The following is a 10,695-nucleotide window of genomic DNA, read 5'->3' on the forward strand; positions in this document are numbered from 1 at the left end:
ATGGTGATCGCTCGAGATAAGATGTCGTGCGCACGAGATAAGATGTTGATTGCTCAAGATAAGATGTCGTGCGCACGAGATAAGATGTTGATCGCTCGAGATAAGATGTTGAGCGCTCAAGATAGAATGTCGTGCGCACGAGATAAGATGTTGATCGCTCAAAATAAGATGTCGTGCGCACGAAATAAGATGTTGATCACTCGAGATAAGATGTCGTGCGCACGAGATAAGATGTTGATCGCACAAGATAAGATGTTGTGCGCACGAGAAAAGATATTGATCGCTCGAGATAAGATGTCGTGCACACGAGATAAGATGTTGATCGCTCGAGATAAGATGTCGTGCGTACGAGATAAGATGTTGATCGCTCGAGATAAGATGGTGATAACGCGACAGTGCGATGGCGATAATGCGACAGTACGATGGTGATAACGCGACAGTACGATGGTGATAATGCGATAGTACGATAATGAAATTGCGAAATCACGATACTACGATAACCAAAACGCGATAATATGATAGTGCGATGGTGAAAACACGACAGTACGATGGTGAAAACGCCATAGTGTATCGCATTATCATCATCGTACTATCGTATTATCGCGTTTTCGTTATCGTAGTATTGCGTTATCAGCAACGTGTTGTCGCGTTTTCGTTATCGTAATTTCGTGATTTCGCGTTTTCATCATCGTACTATCGAGTATCGCGTTTCAGATCAATACATTCAAAAGTGATGGCCCTAACGGAATTCCGTAGCTGTGGGCACTTGCACAAAAAGTATCGGGAAAATAATGTAAATTATCGCAATAATATTTCCAGAAAACCTTTCACTATTGAGATAATCTTTTCAGAAAACTTCGCTTTATCAAGATAATTTTTTGAAGTATCGCGATAGCTACCTAGCTATCTCGTGGCAGAAATAGGCGGCCATGTTTTTTGCCGAATTAGAATTATTTGGCCAATCTTGGTAGAAGGTTACATAAGGGCCATTTGTGTGAAATTATTCCAAAATCAACCAGCGGTTTAGGAGGAGACGCCGTTTTTTCTAGTTTTAGCTCTGGCGGCCCTATACGCAACTCAAGAGGACCACCCAAGGAACATCCAGGCAACGTTTCATAAAGATCCATTCAGCGGTTTTGGAGATCTCGTTTAAAGAAGTCGTTGACGACGAGCGGACGCACGATGGACGACGGACACAGCGTGGTCACAATAGCTCACCATGAGCACTCAGGTAAGCTAAAATATTTGCAGCTTTGAAAAGCGTTTATAAATAATTCTTTTCTGACATATAATAATGTTATCATTTAGAACCACATAAAATTACACTTTTCTTTCACTATAACATTAGTATTTCTAGAATAGTTGCAGACGGGATATTGTTTCATGGAAGACTGGTCCCTTTAGGCATTTAATACGTGGAACATCATTTGTCAAAGAAATCAATTAATAAATCCTATTATTTCTCCACATTTAACATCAGATTTTTATCATTTTTGTCTTATTTCAATTATACACTGGGGAAAAACTGAATAAGATATTTTCAAATCAAAATAAATTTATATTGCATAAATTCAATAAAGAAAGGTTTATCGTTCATTAGATTCTGTACGAAGATGCTTCGGAGGCACAAAAAACAACAACCAAGCAATAATATCAGACTCAATTTGATATAATATGTTTATGAGAGGTATTGAAACGTTCAGCACCCCTTCACGCCTCACAACACCGACTTCGTTTGAACATTATCACACACGACTCCATGATTCAAGATGACCAGAAAATTTAAAATCACATAATCTGTGTACGGGGACACTTTTAATGGCCGCCAGACGGAACTGAAAAACTACTGTTGTGATATTCAAGGAAATTGAATAAATGACCCTCCTCTGGGAGCATAAAATGCAAATAAGTACAGTATTAGCAGACTCGGTTTGACTGAATCTGTTTATGAGAGGTAGTTAGAGATGCAACGACCCTCACGCTCAATGTGCCTGGGAATTCCAGTCGTTTTTTTTTTTCAACCATGCTTTGGGGAATTCGTCTCGGCTAAACGCATAAGTTGCATCACACATGCACGGTATTGATACATAGAGTTTCAAAGCTTCAAGGGATAACAGCATTGAAATTCGGTCATATAGGAAAGCAGAAGCACACTCTTCGAAATGGTTATTTTTAGCCCGCAAGTTTATTTTAGCACACAATGCTGTATTGTTGCGCTTTTTAATAAATATTGCCGATATTAAACGCATTGTTTTTATATGAAACACACTTCGTTAGATATGTCTCGGCTAGGTTAAGTATGATAGTGTAATCATGCAAAAAGATTGTTAAGTGAAGGAGGTAGAAGTACATTTACGCACTATTTGTTAGGCTTTTTGCATTAAGAAATGACTTGATTTTTAGGCTGGCGAATTTATACGCCAGACTATTATTACCGCAAATCGAAAGTCACAAAGACCAACCAAGTGCTGAGACTGACAACATATTTTTCATTTCATGCGCATTTCAAATATTTCCGTCATGAATATCAGTTTTACCAAGGATTTGTTTAAAGATTGTTAAACTCATCTGTTCAATAAAAACCATTCTGTTTGATTCTGTAAATGATTTTGACATGCCTCTCTCTGTTTTCCTTTTAGATAACTTTAGAAAATGTTACATAATGAAGTTAAATTAATTCGCCCTCTATGAATGACGGCCCGTATGAATGGAATTTTTTCATCTTTGGTAATGTAAAACTCAATGACATAATACACACACTGTGTAATATGCAGAGATAAATCTGATAAATCATGCGAAATGTTAAACGTATTTAATAAAAAAAATACAACACATCGAATTGAAATTGTATCGACTTAGATAATGTAGTTGTTAAAATGGAAACGAACTTCCAGCGACCACTTCGTTATAGATTATGACCTCGGTCTATAAATAGCTGATTCAATAACTGGTCATTCATAACAGATGTCGATATGAATTATACTGCGCATTATTAATTAAATGTTAAACAAAAGTATTGCTATTTACTTGATATGAATTTGCATATAGTACAATAAATAATGAGCACAAAATATGTATAATGTAAAAGTGAAGCATAAGTTTTAAAACTCAGTTCTTCCAGATCAGTTGCTATAGGTTCTACGGGACGTAATTGCTGCGTGGAATTGCCACGGTAACGTGAGAAGAAACAAATGACCGAACATGTTATGTTTTGCTACCGAAATTATGTTTATATGTACAATAAAAACTAAAATATTATTTGATTTAAAGGCGGTTTATATATATATATATATTATTATAGTGGAGGTATTGGTATTGTAAAAATGAATGCATTGATAATATTAAAAGTATTTGAAAAGTATTTGCAAACAAAGTGTCAAATGTAAAATGAGAAGAATGTCGCCCTTCCTTAGAATACTCCACAAGCTTTATACAACAAACTTCCGCCTTGAGAATCAAAATCGCATGGAAGAAATGTTTTGAACATTCATGTAACTGCCAATTGAAATAACAATTATAAATTCCTTTGAAGATGGCAGATTGTGGCTAACTTTTTTAATAATTGAAAAAGATAACATCTGCTGCTAGGCAATAAACATGATTTAAGTTTTCGCTGCAGAGAGATGAGAAGGAACTTTGCTAATAGTCTGTTATTGACTTTCCAGGAGCGAAAATGGTAAGGAACATATACAATATCATTTCTTGAAAAGAGAAAATATATCAGTAGTTATTTTAATTTAATATACTATATAGATCTAAATAGTTTGACTCGGAATATTTGCAACTGGCATTAGGTACTATTACTTTTTTATTTTTGATTCGATGGTTTTGTTAAAATACTGAATCCGTGTTAAAAAATCGTTTGTGTCCTGTGGCATGCAAAATTATTTACATGTAAACTTTCTTCAAAGGCTGACGTAATGGGGATTAGAACATTTATGATTTATAGTTGTCAACCAATCACGTTTTACTGTTATTCTGCCAATCCATTATGTTTTGTTTCTGCGTTATTCTTGTTTTACAGTGATCAATGATATGTCCTCTGAGATTGCCAACAGCCGCACGAGTTTGTTCATGTTCATATTTGATTAAAAGCTTTATTTTTATATATAAAGGGAACAATTCTATTGAGATTCAAAAATAACATTATCACCCGTTCATTTTTTACAGATTTTCATTTGAAACAAACCTAGAGATGGATGTGCTGGAGTATAGAGCAGTTCTGGTATGGAAGATTTTTCCACCTTTTCTGCTACTATTTGGTACATTTGGAAATTTGTTGACGATAATCGTGTTAACGCACCGAAGAAATCGATATACGTCGACTGCGATATACCTAACCGCACTAGCAGTCTCCGATTTTCTCGTGCTTTGGACAGGCCTTCTGAGACAGTGGATAATTTACACGTTTGATATAGATATTAGAGCTCAGTCGGCATTTGGGTGCAAATTACATTTGTTTTTTATTTATGGATCCCTTTTGTGCTCATCTTGGTTTTTGGTCGCCGTAACTATAGAGCGTTTTGTTAGTGTGTGGTTTCCACACAAAGTTAAATCTGTGTGCAGCTTGAGGAACGCGTGTGCCGTAATTACACTTATTGTGAGTGTTATTTTTCTTTTGAATATCCATTGGCTTTATGGCGTTTATCTTGCACCAGTTCAAAGTTCAAGCAACATCACAACAAAGTCTGCATGCGGACTTGTTAAAAACTCAGAGTACCGAGAATTCTTTGTGTATTACGAATGGATATATTTATGTATATTTTCTCTGGTTCCTTTGACAGTACTTACGTCAGCAAATATTTCGATTATTGTCCGCTTGCTTATCAGAAAACTAAAAACAAGGATACAAGTGGCACCAAATAATGGAATATTGGCTGCAAGAAGGAATAACGTTTCGCAATTAACCATAATGCTGTTGATAGTGAATACGATGTTTATTATTTGTACCCCTCCGATATCAATCTACAACATTTGGGAAGATCAGTGGAAAGCATCAGCAAAAACAAGTCAGGAAGAAGCTGCTCTTAAACTAACCTGGGCTGTAGTCAACTTGTTAATGTATCTGAACACAACACTAAATTTCTTTCTTTATTTTCTAAGTGGGTCAAAATTCCGGAAGCAAGTCAAAGACTTCTTTTGTCGCGGGCGGAACCGCTTTGGGACAAGCATTACACAACCAACTGATGAAACCTGAAATATGAAAAATATTCACTTTTTTTCTTTGGAATCATCTACTTATGTCACTGCATATTGGCAATTATTTTAATGTGTCATAAGATGCCGTAGGTTTAGGGAACTAAATTTTAAAGGAGTTGTAGCAATTATGGCCATAGAGAAATGTGCTTTGCTATATATCAATGCATTTTGCATGCATTGGCAACCATGAAAGTAAGTTTGTTGTTTTGCTTTTTTTGCTCAGCTTTTATATACTTGAATGATACTGATTTTGTTTCCCAGTTAATTAAGAATCAATATAGTGTAGTGCTGCGTTGTTAAAAGGGTCGAACAAATCAAAACTATAAAATTATAATTTATAACACTTACATGTACTTTAATCTCTTGCCATATCTGAATTGTTTTCTTTAAAACTACTTTTAGTTGGTTGTTCTTTTAATAAGATGATTTTTTGGTATCACAGTGGACAGAATTAGATATATATTAATGAGACTTCGGATTTTCCTTATCCGCGCTCTATATTTGAGAATTAGTTTCGACAAATACACATACTGATGATGTATTTTTAACATATTTTTTATGTAGAAGTTGTTGTGTCTTCGACCATTTGAGAGTATTTAACTCTGTCATATATACTGCTTAAACGATAGAGAAGAAAAAAATACGAATGACAGCACATGCGTATAAACTGGACCCATGTTTGTCTTTTATGATTTTTTAGGAGTTTATCTATGCGGTTCTGATGCATATTCCCTTTTTTGCATTTTATGCAAATTTAAATTCAATTATTTTTCAGAGAAATAATGAGTTTTGATTCCAGCTAAAAAGTGGGTTCTATTATTCTTGTGCGAAATTTAAATAAATATATCAATAGGATGGTTAACCGGAACGTCAACTCGTTCTGACGTGAACGTCATGTAGCAACGTTAATATGGCAGATGAAATGGAGCTGAATCAGTTTTGGATTTGTCTCGAGCAATTATGATTGTAGGAGTGTCATTATGGCAAGAAAGCACAACTAAGCCGTTATTAACCTCATAAAATCATACTATGATTTAACGTTGCCTTTCAAATAATTAATCGAACTATGATTTTACCATTGCGATTTTTAATTACAAATTATTTGATTTGATAAAATACACGGCATTTACATGTATTACTTTACAAAATGATTGTAATTCGGACAGCTTAAGAATTAATATCAGCCTGGAAGACCTACCGCTATTCCCATCATTTATCGATAGGTATTTATTGGATACCTCACGAAATGCAATTAATATTCAGCCAAAAAGTAAAAGTAAAGGTTTGCGCATTTTTAACTTAAATATTCAACATATTCTTAATAAACGCGATGAATTAAAATTTCATTTAATGCAGTCTTTACATATTGATATTATTGGAATATGCGAAACGTTTTTAACACAAGATGTACACGATAATGAATTAGTAATCCCAGGCTACAATTTTGAGAGAAAAGATCGTGTTTGTAAACGAGGTGGCGGTTTAATTGTATATATATCAAATAAAATATCATATATAAGGCGCTATGATTTAGAATTAGATGCGTTAGAATCAGTTTGGATTCAAATCAGTTTAACCAGAAATAAACCTTTCCTTGTTAACTTTGTATATAGACCCCCTGATTCTAAGCAGTCATGGATAGATTTATATGACAGTCAGTTTAGTAAATTAGAGTATCAACATTATGAAATACATGTTCTGGGTGATTTCAATATAAATTATTTCCCAACTGCAAAAAATGATAAATTCAAAAACAAACGATGGGAGATATTCCTTGCAAAATATGGTCTTTCACAATTAATTGAAACACCTACAAGAATACATAAAACGGGTACTTCTATTATAGATCACATTTATACCACAAGAAGCGATCTCATATCTGATATCGCTGTATATGACTACGCTATAAGCGATCATTTACCTGTCTCTATTACAAGATCTACAAAAAAGAAGACAATGAAAAACAATATAAATAGTCATGAAACAATAGTTTACAGGTGTTTCAAAAACTTTAATGTAGACCTTTTTAGAACTGACTTAGCAAATTCACATCTAAATGGTATCGAAACTGTATCTAACCCAAATCTGGCGCTAGATATGTTTTATGGTATCATCAATAGTGTTCTAGCCAAACACACAAAGGTTAAACAGAAAAGAATTAAACAGGTTTGTCAACCAGCTTGGTTTACAGAAGATATTCGACAAGCAATTTATCTCCGAGACTACTATTACAAGCATAAAGACTGAAAATTTCAAGAAAACTAGAAATAAGTTATCTTCTATGATACGGAAAAGTAAGAAAACTTTTTATAACAACGCTGTAAAAGATAATAAATCCCCTAAACATCTGTGGAAAAATCTAAAGAATATTACCAATAATGACAAAGAAAACCAACAACTTAATATTCCTAATAAACTCATAATTGACGATAATGTCGTAACTGATGAGTTGGAAATATTAAATGCCCTTAATTACCATTTTGTAAATGTATCCCATATAATTACAAAAATACCTTTAGTTGATACAAATTTCACAAAACTTCAAAAAAACTTAGATGCGAAATTGCGCCATGTACAGTTTAATATTGAATACATAACTCCATTAGATGTAAAAAATATCATTGACAAACTTGACTTATCAAAATCTACTGGTCTTGATGGTATCGGACCAAGATTGTTGAGATATTGTGGAGATCATATTACTTCTGCAATTGCATCTATTATAAATAATAGTATATACAATGGTACTTTTCCTGATAAATTAAAAGAAGCAAGGGTTATTCCTAAATTCAAGTCAGGTAACAAACAAGACCCAGGAAACTATAGACCTATTTCCGTACTTAATACAAAATCTAAAATATTTGAACGTCACATTGCTACACAGTTACAGGACTTCTTTAAACGAACAGATATAATACACAAAAATCAATCAGGATTCAGACCTAACCACTCCTGTCAGACTGCTTTAACATATCTAATAGAAACGTGGCTAAAAGACATTGACAATGGGGAGTATGTAGGGGCTATCTTTCTTGACTTAAGGAAAGCTTTTGATATGGTGGATCATGAAATACTGATTTATAAACTGAAACTTTACCATTTTACAGACAGAACATTGGATATATTTAAATCTTATTTAGCTAATCGAACACAGACTCTAGAAGTAAAGAAGCTGCATTCCAAAAGAATGACAGTACAATCAGGTGTCCCGCAAGGATCCATACTAGGTCCCCTTCTTTTCCTGATATATATCAATGACATGGCGTTAATTTCAAATACTACCAACATTGATCTATATGCCGATGACTCCACCCTACATAAATCCGCCGACAGTATTACAAAAATTCAGTCTGAACTTCAGTATAGCCTAAATAGTGTCCATAATTGGTGTAAAATAAATAACATGTCACTTCATCCATCAAAAACAAAATGTATGGTATTGAGCACTAGAGTCAAAATAAAACATACTAAAAAAACTTGAGTTAATTTTAGACGGTTCGGTCATTGAAAATGTGAAGTGTCAGAAAGTTCTAGGTGTATATATCGATGAAACTCTGTCTTGGCAATCCCACGTTAGTACCGTGGCCAAAAAACTAAACTCAAAAATTGCTCTACTTAGAAGAATTGCATTTTTCTTAACAGATGAGATGAAACTATTGTATTACAATGCATATATTATGTCAACCATGGAGTATTGTTGCAATGTCTGGGGACTTTGTCACAAATCGGACACTGATAAAATTACATCTTTGCAGAGACGCGCTATAAAAATAATTACAAAATCAAAGTGTAGCAACTTTGATGAAGTATTAAGAAATTCAAAACTTCTATCTTTTGAGAACAGGTGCAAAGACCATACTTTCATTATTAGTGTACAAAAGTAAAAGAGGAGATTGTCCTATATACATTTCAGATTTACTACATTTTGTTCATAATGATCATTACAGTCTGCGCTCAATCGAAAACATGGATCTTTCTATTGTTAAACCTAAAACGAACTACCTGAAACAAACATTTAGCTACAAAGCTGCACACATATGGAATTCACTTCCTTCTTACATTAAACTTCATAATAATAATATAACTACTTTCAAGCATAATTTAAAGAATTTTCTCTTGTTACAATAGTTTTTAGCAATTAATTACTTGTAATTACAAGAATTTTGTTGAATTGATGTTACTGTATTCGTTTCCAATAATAATAATATTCATACTATCTTATTATTCAAATCTGGAACTATTTATTATCTTATGGGACAGACTTTCTTTTTTGTATGTATCTTAATTGTCATGTATAATCTTTGTGACGCATGGTAATTCTTTTAAAACATAGTTATTGTTACATTACGTTTATTTAAGACTTCTTTAATTTGAGACGTGTTTGTCGAGAAAATTTAAGTAATTCTGATATGTTTATTTTTGTATAAATGTTAAATTATAAATTGACTGTATGATTGTGTGTATGTGTGAATGTATATCAGTTGAAGGCCATACTGGAAATAAGTTGTAAAATATCTGTATTTATACACTTAGTATGTCACCTTCAGAAAATAAAGTTATTATTATTATTATTATTATTATTATTATTATATACCATAGCTATGATAATTCTTTTTTTTTTAATTATTTACATTCTATCATTATAGCACTGCGTATCGCATTATTACCAGAATGTACCTTAAAGTTTATATTGCGTTTCAAATAATTCCTTTTTCAAATTCTTAATTACTATTTTAGATTATTAACTTTATTGTTGAGTGCATTGTATTTATACCTTAGGTTGTCCGTGTAATTTTACGTTTTACTTAATATGATCTGGTATTTTTTCACTGATGTAAGAGCCTTTCACAGCGGGGAGTGATTTTATTTACATTGTGTTGTCTGACTTGTTGAAAATAGGGTAAGTTCGAGTGTGGAATGCCTTAAACGCCTTTAAAGGCCCAGTATCCTTTATATAGGTAACTGAACGTCCCAAGGCGGTGCCCCTATTTTCAACTTGTTTTCTGTCCGTCTTGTATTTTGTGTTGCATATATGTCTTGTTAGCGTTTCTATCCACTTTCTCCTCACTCCCCCTATCGCCCATTCCGCCCACCCCCTCCCTTGCTTTTCCATCCCCTCTCCTTTTACTATGAGTAAGTTATCTTGCCCACATTGATGTTGGCTGCCGGAATCCTTAGGCGGTGCCCGATTGTCGCTTTTTCCTGCGTATATGTGTGCATGTGTGTGTGTTTGTGCGTCGGTGCCCTACAGTGGTGTCATATCTTAGTTGTCTGTTTGTTGATCTATGTAAGTTCGTTGTTCGTGTGTGCGAGTGTGTGTGCGTGGCGCGCGCGTGCGTGCATGCGTGCATGCGCGCGCTGCTGTGTTTTACGTGGTAGGGTAACTGTCATTAAGGAACGCAGCATTCCCTTTTGAAAGTACATCTTTGTTCCACTTTTCCCTTCAACCCCCCCCCCCCCCCCCCCCCCCCCCCCCACTTCCGTTCTTACCCCTTT

At 34.1% G+C, this 10,695-nt stretch overlaps 1 protein-coding gene across 1 annotated transcript; it reads left to right on the forward strand.

Moving 5' to 3' along the window:
* Positions 1-4,067: 4,067 nt before the first annotated feature.
* On the forward strand, positions 4,068-5,455 carry LOC123524262 (neuromedin-U receptor 2-like). Its single transcript, XM_045302329.2, has one exon. The coding sequence runs from the start codon at positions 4,196-4,198 to the stop codon at positions 5,195-5,197; it is 1,002 nt and encodes a 333-aa protein (XP_045158264.1). The 5' UTR covers positions 4,068-4,195; the 3' UTR covers positions 5,198-5,455.
* The last annotated feature ends 5,240 nt before the right edge of the window (positions 5,456-10,695 follow it).

This window comes from Mercenaria mercenaria, chromosome 3 (assembly GCF_021730395.1).
Source record: "Mercenaria mercenaria strain notata chromosome 3, MADL_Memer_1, whole genome shotgun sequence".
In the NCBI taxonomy this organism is placed as follows: Eukaryota; Metazoa; Mollusca; class Bivalvia; order Venerida; family Veneridae; genus Mercenaria; species Mercenaria mercenaria.

Excerpts from the sequence above, each read along its gene's own strand:
- LOC123524262 (XM_045302329.2), top strand. The coding sequence starts at position 4,196 with ATGGATGTGCTGGAGTATAGAGCAGTTCTGGTATGGAAGATTTTTCCA.